Source organism: Eretmochelys imbricata, chromosome 13, assembly GCF_965152235.1.
Source record: "Eretmochelys imbricata isolate rEreImb1 chromosome 13, rEreImb1.hap1, whole genome shotgun sequence".
NCBI classification, from domain to species: domain Eukaryota; kingdom Metazoa; phylum Chordata; order Testudines; family Cheloniidae; genus Eretmochelys; species Eretmochelys imbricata.
Genome location: NC_135584.1, coordinates 33852479 through 33866618, shown reverse-complemented (window position 1 = coordinate 33866618; position 14140 = coordinate 33852479). Strand labels below are relative to the sequence as shown.

The following is a 14140-nucleotide window of genomic DNA, read 5'->3' as shown; positions in this document are numbered from 1 at the left end:
GGTCCTAGAGAGAGCTGGAGAAATTTAATCTTACCTGTTCCTCAGGCTGCAGAAAGAAACAGAGAGTCATCCAGGTCCTTGACTGACCATTGCTTTGTCCCTACGTTCTATTTTCCCCCATTAGTCCCTATGCTCTATTCCCTGCATCCAATGGACAATGGACCCTGGATTGTATTGACCAATGCACAATATTCACATTGCTGGTGCACAATGGTTCCTGCACTACAGTCCCTAGTGTCTCATGTACAAAGATGAAATGGTCCCTTCACTATGCACTCCAGTGCCCACGGCCCTGCGGTCCCTTCCCTATATTACTCACCACCCAGTGATGCCTGGACCATATTCCCAGCTCCCATAGTCCTCATGAAGAGCAGAGAAAGAGACAAAACATTCCCTTTATTCATATCCTGTCTGGGAAAAGTTTTCTGTGCAGGTTTTTCCTCAGGGCAGACTGCACCTCTTTGTTCCTCAGGGTGTAAATCACGGGGTTCAGGACAGGAGTGACCACACTGTAGAGGAGAACAATCATCATGTCCCATTTAGGGGATTCCCCAGAGGAGGGGGGCACATAAGTCAAGATGGCCGCCCCATAGAATAGAGACACCACAGTGAGGTGGGAGGCGCATGTGGAAAAGGCCTTTTTCCTGCTTTCCCACGACTGGACCTTCAGGAGCAGGAAGGAGATGATGTAAAGGTAGGAGAGGAGGGTGAGGGTAAAGGGGATGACTACAATGCCCCCAGTGATGATGTTGAGAAGGCTCAGGTTGAGGTGGGTGCTGCCGCAGGCCAAGGTCAGCAGGGGCTTGATGTCACAGAAAAAGTGGGGGACACGTCTGGGACCACAGAAGCACAGCCGGGAGGTCATGACTGTGTGCATTAGTGCATGCAGGAAGCCAGTGACCCAGCTGGCTGTTGCCAGGAACAGGCAGGCCTGTGGGCTCATGACCAGCCTGTAGCGCAGTGGGTTGCAGATGGCCACGTAGCGGTCATAGGCCATGATGGCCAGCAGCACAGCCTCGCTGCTGCCCAGGAAGTGGAAGAAGTGGAGCTGGGCCAGGCAGCCGGCGAAGGAGATGGTTTGGCATCCCGAGAGGAAACCAGACAGCATCTTGGGCACAGTGACTGTGGAATAGCAGATGTCCAGGCAGGATAGATTCCCTAGGAAAAAGTACATGGGGGTGTGAAGCCGGGGCTCCATCAGTGCCATGACTACCATGGCCCCATTACCCAGCAGGCTGGCCACATAGAGAAGCAGGAAGAGTGCAAAGAGAAAGTGCTCCAACCCCCGGAGTTTGGTCAGGCCCATGAGGATGAATTCGCTCACCTCCGTCCTGTTCTCCATCGCCGTGGGGGGGTGAGGGGGAAACAAAGAGAAAAAAGGAGGCATATGAACCAGAGGCTGAGGTTCTCAACGGGCCTTAGGTATTCGGATACCCATTTCTTTTTTAAATTAATGAAAAGTTGACATCCTATCCCTCTTTGCAGCTCTGGACATTTCAACAGTTTTGCTAGCATTTCTTTGAGCAGATTTGCTCCCTGGGTAACATGAGCCCTGAAACTCCCTGCATCTCAGTGTCAGATCCACTTTGCAGATCTATCTATCTATCTATCTATCTATCTATCTATCTATCTATCTATCTATCTATCTATCATGTGCAGTGTTGCTATTGCCAGGTGGTCCCAGGATATTAGAGAGACAAGGTGGGTAAGGTAATATCTTTTATTGGACCAACTTCTGTTGGAGAGAGACAAGCTTTCGAGCTGACACAGAGCTCTTCTTTGGGTTTGGGAAAGGTACTCAGAGTGTCCCAGCTAAATACAAGGTGGAAATGTTTGTTTAGCATAAATAGTTAACAAATATTTCAAGGGACCTTTCAAAGTGAAGTGGCCAATTAACAGCCCACCAGTCATTGAGGGAGGTGGGGAGAGAAAGGGAAAAGGAAGACAGCTGGGGGTGGGGGGATTGTTAGTGGGTTACAGATTGTTGTAATAAGCCATAAATTCAGTGCCTCTGTTCAGTGCAGGATTTTTAATGTCTAGCAGAGTTATCAATTTACACTCCCAGGATCATCTTTTGAAAGCGTTATGCAGGTTACCTCTGAGAATGAGGACTGATAGATCACTGTATAGCTGGCCTCATCCTCAAAGAGAGGTTGGTCCAATAAAAGATATTACCTAATGCCCCTTGTCAATCTATCTATTGTGATACATACACTTCCATGTAGCCATCTGTCTCATGTATCCATATACTGCCATACATATTCATCCAACTAAGCATCCATCTATGGTATTTAAAAAGGTCTTCATCACCAGGCTGTTTATGTATCAGACACAATTCAAAGGCATAGATGTCAAATCAAAAAATTATTTTCTGCCCTCACTTCCCCAAAGCAGGTTAAGGGACCTGTTTCTTGAGGCTGGGATTTTCCAAAACATCTAGGGCAGTTCAGTGTTGACAAATGCAAAGTAATGCACATGGGATTCCCAACTATACATACAAAATAATGGGATCTAAATTAGCTGTTACCACTCGAGAGAGATCTCAGAGTCACTGTGGATAGTTCTCTGAAAACATCCACTCAATGTGCAGCGGCAGTCAAAAAACTGAACAGAATGTTGGTAATCATAAGGAAAGGGATAGATAATAAAATAGAATATTTCATATTGCTTCCATATAAATCCAGGGTGCACCCACATCTTGCATACTGCATGCAGATTGGTTGCCCAATCTCAAAAAAGATATATTGGAATTGGAAAAGGTTCAGAAAAGAGCAACAAAAATGATTAGGGGGATGGAACAGCTTCCATATGAGGAGAGAATAAGACTGGGACTTTTCAGCTTTCAAAAGAGACAACTAAGGGGTGATATGATACAGATCTACAAAATCATGACTGGTGTGGAGAAAATAAATAAGGAAGTGTTATTTATTCTTTCTCATAACACAAGAACCAGGAGTCACCAAATGAAATTAATAGGCAGCAGGTTTAGAACAAACAAAAAGTATTCCTTCCTACAACACACAGTCAACCTGTGGAACTCCTTTCCAGAAGATGCTGTGAAGGCCAAGACTATAACAGGGTTCAAAAACGAACTAGAGAAATTCATGGGGAATAAGTCCATCGATAGTTATTAGCCAGGATGGGCAAGGATGGTGTCCCTTGCCTCTTTTTGCCAGAAGCTGGGAATGGGCAACAGGGTGGATCACTTGATGATTACCTATTGCGTTCATTCCCTCTGAAGTACCTGACATTGACCACTGTCAGAAGACACTGGGCTAGATGGATCTTTGGTCTGACCCAGTATTGTTGCTCTTATATTCCAATGTTCAGTTATTGACATTCAGTGAGAGCTGTTCGACTAATTCCCGTAGATGGATTTGAAGATCGTACGATTCTGAGTATTCTCTCTCTCTCTCTCTGGTGTCATTCCTGGGGGAAGGCTCTGTAGTAAAGCTGTGCCTTGCTGCTCATCCATAGCCACTGAAAAAAACACCTCCTCCTGAGAGTTTGGATTCCAGTGTCCATCCGGACCATGGAATCCATATGATGCAGGTCATTAAGTCGATTTGGTATTAATTACTGGACTTTTAATCAAAAAGCTGGGTTCTCTTTTCATCTCTTCCACTGACCAGCTGTGTGATTGTGGGTTGGTTACTGCCCTTCCCCATGCCTCAGTTTCCCCTCTCACCTTTTTTTTGTCTTGTCTTTTTAAACTGTTCTTCAATGTAGGGACTGGCTTGTGCTATGTGTAAGTACATTGCCTATCATAATGAGGTCCAAGTCTTTGTCATAGAACACACATAAAGCTCACCTGCCTCTCTGCTGAGCGGCAAAGCAGTGAGAGGCTCAGAAATGGAGGATCTGAGAGAGTGAGACAACACTGCTCAAACAAAGGAGGGAGGTGCACCTCAGGAGTCATGGTGAGGAAGGTCAAACTTCCCTGGTCTGTTGTTATTACTTCAGCCCAGAAAAGAATAATTCCCCGGGGGTTGGGGGGGTTCTGATAATGTTATGAGCACCCCACACATCCTGCTTCTCAGGAACAGATTTCTCTTTGGTGATTGAATGCCTGATATAAGCTCCCCTTCCTGGAATCCATGACAAAGAGCTAGCATGACTGACCCCCATCTCGGGCATGACAAGAAGGTTGAACTAGATGCCTGCCGAGTTAAGAGCTGCAAACCTCTGCGGCTCAAGTCCAAAGTTGCACCAAACGCTCTCTGCGGGCCACATAACACACAGGCTGGCCAGGAGGTTACATGACAAATGTGCTTTTACCCATGCATGCTGAGCTGGCCTCTCCATGATGTAGGTCAGGACTGCTGTGGGGTCTGATTGTGATTCCTTGCCCACCCCATCACTTAACAGCAGGTCTTGTTAACTACAGCAATCAGTCCCAGTGGTGGGAGTAGGACTTAAGAGCCCTGGGTTCTATTCCCAGCTATGCTATTAGCCCGTTGGTTGACTTTGTGCAAATCACATCCCTGCCTGGTGCCTCAGTTTCCCTGTCTGTATAATGGGGATAATGATACACAGTACATCTCACTTAATCATTGCCCTGTCTTGGTCGGGGCCTCAGGCACTGGTGAACTTTGGTCCCTACTATTCTTTGCCTGTGGCACATAACCACCTAGTGTCCTGTGGGCTGTAACATTTTGGTCTAATTTTCATATTGGGGTTTAGCATGCAGATGCTGGGTGATGCTGGTGTTCTGTGATCTACAGAGGGTCGGACTGGATGGCCTGGTGGTCCCTTCTGGCCTTAAACTTTGTGACTCTTTGAGAACTGCTTGAGACCTACTAATGAAAAGTGCTATATAAAAATGGGGTAGGACTATCGTTACTCAACAACCTTCCCGAGGAGATCTGTTGAAGCCAGAGTGTGACTGCCTGTAGGAAATGCTGCAATATCATTCCCTTCAAATAGCCTTTCCACCATCAAAATGGTTTTCACAATGCTGAAATCTCCTTCCCTCTTTAAAACCTCCCCAAAGTAAGTGTGTGTGTGTGTGTGTGTGTGAGAGAGAGAGAGAGAGAGAGGAAGAGGAAGAGGAGGAGGAGCAAAATAAAAGAAAAGAAGAAGAAGAAGAAGAAGAAGAAGAAATTAATAAACTCTAAAAATATCAAGAGAAAACAAAACAAACAATTTAGCCCAAGCCCAGCTCTAACTCTGGAAAAGGAGACATATCAGAGACCCCATGAAGTCCAGAGGGGACTTAGCTATGGGTACTGATTTTAAATGGAGGGTGCTCAATTACTAGGGTGATGGGTGGCACTATAAAGAACTAAATTAGATAGAACATCCTATTCTATTACAGACCATCTACTGCCCTTATCACTGTGGGGGCTAGGTTGGGCATTAAGGTAATACTGTCATTTGCCCAGCTAATTTTCTTACTTCGATTTGTAAGCCCCTTGTGGCATCCCTTTTTATTTATTTGTACCTTCCACAGCATAAGAGGGCCCTGAATGTTAACCTGGTATTAATTATAATAATATAATTGTTTTATTATAGGAGCCTAAAGGAGTTGTGCTCCCAACTCCAATTCAATGAGCTGCAAACTCATTAGGTGCCTAGTGCTTTAAAATTCATTTGAAAAATCGGAATGTTACTGCATATATCTAAATGCTTCATAAAGACTCCTTTAATTGTATAAACTAAACTAACCTCACTGAAGCCCTTAGGCTGGGATTTCCAAAGGGTGATAGGTGCTCAAACCCCAATGAAATGCACTGAGAGTTGGGCACCTATCTGTTGTAGATTCCTTTGGAAAACTCCACCATAGCCACCTCTGGAGAGACGTATCAGATATGTCTGTCAGTCTGACAAGACCTAACATATTTCCTGTGTCTTTATCATCCTCTGCACTGTACCTTCTATGTCTCCAGCTCAACTTGTTTTATCTTTGCTGTCATGTGGAAAGCAAGCAAGCAAGTCAGTCAGTCACTAATTTCAGGAAGCCGTGGCACCTCACATATTTGCATTTGTAAATTCCGAAGACTGAACTTTTAGATCATACCTGTTTGGGTGCAATCGTCCTTCAAGCTGACATATTATAACCATGACTGAAAACAAAACAAACAAAGAAAACATCAAACCACTGGGAAAGTATCAGGGACTTCAGCCTGTTTGGACAGGAATCGGGGCGCGAGCTCACATTGTTCGGAAATGCTTGATGAGTCTGTAACAAGAAGCCCTTTTATCATCATCCCGCTCTGAACAGACATCTGTTCTCCCCAGAGAAGATCAATTTGCTTTGTTCTGATGGTTCCTCTGGGCCAGAACACTTTGAACCACCTGAGAGTCCCTTCCATATCAGCAAACTACCCCAGCCTTCCCAAAAGAGATGGGGGTAAATATTATTGTGCAGACTGGCTCTGACTGGAAAGTGAAAAGAATAACAACAGATTTGCAAACGTTTACAGGAGTGATTGCATTATTGCACTATTGCCACATTGTATTCTTGTGCCGTTTGTCTGTCTCCATCTTTTGTCTTTCATCATATACTTAGATTGGAGACAAAAAACTGGGCTATTAGATTTTTATCCCTAAATGTCAGTAAATCCCAATTTCACCATACACACATAAATCAAGGAAAAACATTTCCATCGATAATAACTGAAATTTACTGATTGGCCAAGTAAGGAAAATGCAGCTGGAGTCTGATTTGAGGATATTTACTTTGCATATTTTGATATGATGTCAACAAGTTGTGTTTTGATGGTGTATAAAGCTGCAACTTTTTGAATCTCAGCATCTGCTGTCATTAAATAATTGTCTGACACATCCTTTTGCCTGACCCCTCCTCCCCATCTCCCCATTTCCTGCAACAGTGAACATTTAAATGGATTAAAAATAGGGGAAATGCTTAAAACCCATAATTTTGTGCAAATGTATAAAAATAAATCAAGACAAATGGGAAAATGCTTTAAATAACCTTGATATCATTGATAAATATATAGCATCAATAAAAAAATGAAGTTTGACAACCCTCAATATAATGTACTCAGTTTATAGCAGTGCAGTATATGGGAATTAGATAGTATCCCTTTAAATAATTTGCAAGCCCTGTAATTGCAGTAACCATGTTCTGTGTTTCATAAGCCACCAGAAACCGATGAGAGCAGCAGTGCATGTGGGCCTTGTGCATGTTTGTGTAAATATTTAGCATTTGGGACCCAGCTGTTTCCTGTGTGATTTCTTCCAATTGCTTTGTTGTGCAGAGGAATAGAACCAGCACTCCGTCATAAACTCCAAGAGTTTCAGAAATTGGAATTGTTGAATAATAAAATGGTACATGCTTAGATTGGTGTTTACAAAGGGCACTTAGAGAATTAGGCACCTGGTATGTATTGTTTTTTAAGGATTTAGGCACCTAACACTCTTAGAACCCATTTTATATCCCAACCCTCAGGCCCTGATCCTCTGCATCACTTTATGTGCCTGGGGGTGAAATTTATTAGAGCTGGTTGAAAGGGGTTTTTTTTGTTTCCCCTCCCCCATGGAACAAATTGGGCAAAACCTAACAAAACATAAAATCATTTTTGCTGAATTTTTTTGTGGAACATTTTTGTTTACAAGCAACAAAAGGAAACTTTCTGGGTTTGGCGTGGTGAGCAGAACCAGTTGAAAAAATTTACAGAGAATGGTTTTTACATTGAAAATTCTGAATTGGCAGAATCAAAGTGTTCCATGGAAACCTACTGTCCAATTCCACAAGGTACCTGGGTAGCTGACTCCCTAGCTGGCCAGTTCCTTTGCTGGCAGCCTGGAGGGCGGTTGGTCTCCGTAGTTCCCTGTAGTCCCTGAATGTTCCTGGGCTGCTCAGCTCTCTGGGGAGCCAGATTCTGGACTGCCCATCTGTGGGGTAAGAATATGGACTAGATAGCCTCCTGGTTCCCTGACTCCTTGGGCAGCTGGCTCCTGGGCCATCCTGCTCCCCGGGCAGCCAACTCTCCACTCAGAATTGTTCAAAATTTTGTCTTCCGGTTTTCCAACTTTTTGATTCCATTTGAAATGAAAAAGACAATATCTCGAATGTAAAATTTCCACCACAGCAGAAATCATGGTTCCTGTGCCGCTTTGTGGTTGAGTTTTCAGTCTAGAAATAGTTGGGGTTTCTGCTTGAAATTTTTTGAATGAAAATGTCATGTAGCATTCAGTGGAAAGAGAAAAAAAATGTTTAATTGAAAACCTAATTTTCCACTGAAAAAGTGTGTTGGTGGAAAATTTCCAACTGGCCCTGAAATTCACTCCTCATAGATTTATGTCCCACTAACCACACATGAAAATAGGATTTTAGTGGTGTATAGGCATTGCATAGCTTTCTATACACACACAAGAATCCCCATGGAATTCATGCTGGGATTTTCCAAGAAGCCAAAGAGAGTTAAGCACCTAAATCCCATTGAATTTACTTATAATTTACGTGTCTAATTCCCTTATGATCTTTCAAAAGTTCCAGCCTCAGGTCTGATCAACACTTAAAAACTAGATTGACCTAGTTATGTCTCTCAGGGCTGAGGAACATTTTGCATCCTGAGCACTGTAGCTAGGCCAGCCTCGTCTCCAGTGTAGATGTAGGTAGGTCATTGGAAAGATTTTTCCATTGATTAGCTACCGCCTCTCAGAGAGGTGGATCAGCTACATCGCTGGAAAAACCCCTTCGACTGATGTAGTTACTATCTACACAAAGGTGCTACAGCAGGATTGCTACAGTGCCATAGTGGTGCTGCTGTAGCTGCTGGCTGCAGTATTTGCAGTAATAAGGCCTAAAAAGTCACTCCTGTGAAGCTCTGAGAATCATCGATTCCCACACAGGTTAATGAAAGTCCAGGGAAGCTCTGCACCTTATCTCAATTGGCCTTAAGAACGAAGGGACAGAGGTAAACATTTCAAAAGTCCTAATTGCCAGTTTCTTAAAGGAACCTAGGTGCCTAGTATGATTTAAAAAGCATCTCAGCACCTTACACCCATTGAAATCCATGAGTTTTTAGAGGTGCCAATTTTCATTGGATGTATTCCTGGAAGTTTCATCGCATGATGTAATCTTTAATTAAAGATTGATTTTTAATTCCTGGAGACTCCAGAGCAATCCTGGAGGGTTGGCAACACTGTGAGTTTTACAGGCTGAGACACTTTTGGAAATTCTACTAGATGCTTAAATACCTTTAAAAATCTGGCCTTTATGGCCAGATTTTCAAGGATATGTAGGCACTCAGAGATGTACAAAGGTGCCTAGTGTGATTTTCAAAAATGCCAAAGCAGGTTAGGTGTTTAAATTAGTACTTGGCGGGAAATGGTTTTCATGTCCTGTGAGAAGTTTTGAAATTTTTATTTCTTACCCATTTTGAATAAGGATAAAATCTCCAAATCTCAAATTTTTTGCATACTGGTTGATTTTGGGGGTGGGGGAGTCAGGGGTCAGATCAATAAAAACAAGTTTTGTTTTTTCTATGTTGACCATTTAAACTTTCTTTACTATAGACTTACTTTCTAAACAAAAAGTTGTTTAGAACTGAAAAAATGTAACTTTTCATTTACAAAATGTTGAAATGGAATGTTTTGACAATTTGAAAGCTGTTTCTTAAACACGATATATATTGAAATGGGAAAGTTGCTGAAACCAACTCTTTCCCATTTAGGTTTGGTTTTGATGGAGCAGACCCTGACTAACTTGAATGGAAATTGGAGTAGGCTCTAAATCGTGCTCTGAATGAAATCAGTATGGGGAAGATTTTGAAAGCCACCGAAGGGTTACCCAATTCCCCTTATTGAGGTTGCAGGAACAAACCATCCCGATGTGTAGAAAGAATAGTAAATATTACAGGCGACCAGCTTGGCTTAACAGTGAAATCCCTGCTGATCTTAAACACAAAAAAGAAGCTTACAAGAAGTGGAAGATTGGACAAATGATCAGGGAGGAGTATACAAATATTGCTCAGGCATGCAGGAGTGAAATCAGGATGACCAAATCACACTTGGAGTTGAAGCTAGCAAGAGATGTTAAGAGTAACAAGAAGGGATTCTTCAGGTATGTTAGCAAGAAGAAGAAAGTCAAGGAAAGTGTGGGCCCCTTACAGAATGAGGGTGGCAACCTAGTGACAGAGGATGTGGGAAAAGCTAATGTACTCAATGCTTTTTTTGCCTGTCTTCATGAACAAGGTCAGCTCCCAGAGTACTGCACTGGGCAGCACAGCATGGGAAGGAGGTGACCAGCCCTCTGTGAAGAAAGAAGTGGTTCGGGACTGTCATAAATATAAAGGGAAGGGTAAACACCATTAAAATCCCTCCTGGCCAGAGGAAAAACCCTTTCACCTCTAAAGGGCTAAGAAGCTAGGATGACCTCGCTGGCACCTGACCAAAATGACCAGTGAGGAGACAAGATAATTTCAAAAGCTGGAGGGGGGGTAGAAACAAAGGCTCTCTCTGTCTGTGTGATGCTTTTGCCAGGAACAGAAAGGAATGGAGTCTTAGAACTTAGTAAGTAATCTAGCTAGATATGCATTAGATTCTGTTTGTTGAAATGGCTGAGAAAATAAGCTGTGCTGAATGGAATGGATATTCCTGTTTTTGTGTCTTTTTGTAACTTAAAGTTTCGCCTCGAGGGATTCTCTATGTTTTGACTCTAATTACCCTGTAAGGTATTTACCATCCTGATTTTACAGAGGGGATTCTTTTACTTTTTCTTCTATTAAAATTCTTCTTTTAAGAACCTGATTTCTTTTTCATCGTTCTTAAGATCTAAGGGTTTGGGTCTGTGTTCACCTATGGAAATTGGTGAGGATTTTTATCAAGCCTTCCCCAGGAAAGGGGGTGTAGGGTTTGGGAAGGATTTTTGCGGGAAAGATGTTTCCAAGTGGGCTCTTTCCCGCTTATATATCTGTTAGACGCTTGGTGGTGGCAGCAATAAATCCAAGGGAAAAAGGAAAATAGTTTGTACCTTGGGGAAGTTTTAACCTAAGATGGTAAAAATAAGCTTAGGAGGTTTTCATGCAGGTCCCCACATCTGTACCCTAGAGTTCAGAGTGGGGAAGGAACCTTGACATGGTGGCAGAGCTGTGGGATTAACCTGAAATCATTTTGAGATCAATTTGAGATTTTTTGAACCAGAAGCACAGATTTTAAAAGGAAATATTTTTTTTTCCTTTGGGCTGCTGAAAAGCAGGTTTTAAGCTGAAAGCAGTTAAAGGTTTTTTTTTTTTTCTCTGCTTGGGGGCCAGAGCAGAGACAAAAGGGGATTGTCTTTTGTGAGCTGGAGTTATCTCTACCTAAAGGCAGGGTAGTTAACCTCCTGCAGGGAAATTCATAAGTCTTCACAGACCTTATTTTTTTTTTCCTAAGAGCAACTAGAGGGGTTTTCTGCCTATTTACCTGGAGACAAAGGTGTTTTTTTTTTTTTTAAAGGATTTTTCTGTAGGCTGACAATCACTATCAGAGAACATAGGTATCCGGACAGCACAGCAAAATTTTACAAGCCAACTTTTTTTTTTGTATTCTTTCTAACTCTCAGATGTAAAGTTAGTTAAAAACAGAGAGGTTAGGATGACAGACTGCACTGTTCAACAGAAGCTGGAATTAGCCAGATTTGAGGCTTTGACTTTAGCAAAGATTTTGACATGATCTCCCACAGTATTCTTGCCAGCAAGTTAAAGAAGTATGGGCTGGATGAATGGACTATGAGGTGGATAGAAAGCTGGCTAGATTGTCGGGCTCAACGGGTAGTGATCATTGGCTCCATGTCTAGTTGGCAGCCGGTATCAAGTGGAGTGCCCCAAGGGTCGGTCCTGAGGCCAGTTTTGTTCATTATCTTCATTAATGATCTGCAGGATGGTGTGGATTGCACTCTCAGCAAGTTTGCGGATGATACTAAACTGGGAGGAGTGGTAGATACGGTGGCAGGCAGGGTTAGGATACAGAGGGACCTAGACAAATTGGAGGATTGGGCCAAAAGAAATCTGATGAGGTTCGACAAGGACAAGTGCAGAGTGCTGCACTTAGGATGGAAGAATCCCATGCACCACTACAGACTAGGGACCGAGTGTCTAGGCAGCAGTTCTGCAGAAAAGGACCTAAGGGTTACAGTGGACAAGAAGCTGGTCCATTGTCATGGGCATACATGTGATAGTGTAACTGTAGATATTGATCCAAGAAGCTAAGACTGTTCTTCATTGGCAATAAAGCTGTCTGGGTGGCTTTGCTACAAAGCAACTCTTCTGGTATTATTGGGCAGTTCAATTGGAGCCTGCTGTATGGGCTATCTGGCCAGAGCCAGTGCAGCATGGAGAGAGAACACACACACACAGCCAACAATAGCACCCTATGTATAAGTGAGGCTTGACATGTAAGGCTTGTGTCCAAAGTTCCATTGTTATTTCCAAGGAGCTGGTCTGTGGGCATTTCCCAGACTCGCAACATGTTTCAGTAACAAACCTATGGCAAAATCTCATAACTTCATATACAATGATAATACATATATTTCAACAGGACGGTAATGTTCAGTAGATTATGACTTTTCCAATGATACCTCACAAAGCATACTTTAGCCAAAATACATTATAATTTTTTAAAAGTGGTTACCATAATAGTGTAGACTAATGCAATACAGTCTGTTGGACAGACAATCTGATTGAGTTCAGGGAGTAGGTTCCAGTGCCAAGATTTTCAATTACAGGAGCCAGTGATGGGCAGTAGCATACAAGCACTAAGATAAAGAGATTCTTCTAGACTGAAGTTTCAAAAGAACCTATGGGGGTTAGCTGCCAACCTCATATGTAAGGTCAATAGGATGTGGTCTCCTAATGCTAAATCCTTATTTAGGCATCTGCCTGATTTTCAATGGTGATTTTCACTCAGTAGTGTTGTGCTGGAGATAGACCCTATTTCTTCCTGTGCCATGGTGGAATGGAAAAAGCAGCCCCATGTTAAAAATCCAGTGGAAGCTCCTGCCTTCTCCCCTGTGAGGACAGGATTTTCAAACCAGCCTATCAGAGTTAAGTGTCCGACTCACATTAACTTTCAGTGGCATTTGGGTGTCTAACCCCTTAGGTTGCTTTAAAATCCCAACCTCCATCCACACAGGGAAACCTCTCCTTGTGGATCATCATATCAGGAGAGCTTGTTGTCTCTCTGTGTTCATACACACCCCACTCTCTCTCAGAGTCATGAAGAAATGCAGAGCTCTATCATTCTTCTTTTTTGTACTACTCTGACTGGGTACAGAAGGCCCTTATAGATGCAGCCAGAAAACACCACCCCTAAATGTTTGATTCCATCCAGTCCCATTACATCAGGAATGCTCTACATGACCAGCCTGCTGGGCAAAAGGGCCATCATAGCTGTGGTGCTGGCTGAGCCCCGGCTCCACAACCCCATGTACTTCTTCCTGGGCCACCTCTCCCACCTGGACATCTTCTACAGCACAGTCACCGTGCCCAAGATGCTGACCGTCTTCCTCTCGGGGCACCAGACCATCTCATTTGCCAGATGCCTGGCCCAGCTCCACTTCTTCCACTTCCTGGGCAGCAGTGAGGCTTTGCTGCTGCCCGTCATGGCCTATGATCACTACTTGGCCATCTGCAACCCGCTGCACTACAGGCTGGTCATGAGCCCACAGGCCTGCCTGCTCCTGGCAGCAGCCACCTGGGCCACTGGCTTCCTTCATGTGCTGATGCACACGTCATGACATTTCAGGATTTGTGCATTTCTGTGGCCTCAATGAAATCCACCACTTCTTCTGTAATATCAAGCCCCTGCTGAGCCTGGCCTGCAGCAGCAGCACCCGCCTCAACTTGACACTGCTCAACTTCGTCACTGGGAGCATCGCGCTGAGTCCGTTCATCCTCACACTTCTCTCCTACCTCTATATCATTTCCTTCCTCCTCCTGAAGGTCCGCTTTCAGGAATGGCAGGAGAAAGGCCTTTTCCACCTGTGCCTCTCACCTCCCCATGGTATCTATTCTATATGCCGGTCCTTGGTAATTACATGATTGCCTCTCCAGGTTCCTCTCTGAAAGAGACATGATACCCATCCTCGTATAGCATCGTCACCCCAGTTCTGAACCCCCTGATCTACACCCTGAGAAATAAGGAGGTGAAAACAGCACTAAGGAAATTCCTGAACAGAAAACTTTTCCCTTAA

At 43.5% G+C, this 14140-nt stretch overlaps 1 protein-coding gene and 1 pseudogene across 1 annotated transcript; one reads left to right on the top strand and one right to left on the bottom strand.

Annotated features, from left to right (window-relative positions):
- Positions 1-400: 400 nt before the first annotated feature.
- LOC144273406 (olfactory receptor 12D1-like) lies at positions 401-1342 on the bottom strand. The gene has a single exon (XM_077831974.1). The coding sequence runs from the start codon at positions 1340-1342 to the stop codon at positions 401-403; it is 942 nt and encodes a 313-aa protein (XP_077688100.1).
- Positions 1343-13294: 11952 nt separating this feature from the next.
- Positions 13295-14140, top strand: LOC144273843 (olfactory receptor 12D1-like; annotated as a pseudogene).

Coding starts and splice junctions, on each gene's coding strand:
- LOC144273406 (XM_077831974.1), bottom strand. CDS start 1,342: ATGGAGAACAGGACGGAGGTGAGCGAATTCATCCTCATGGGCCTGACC.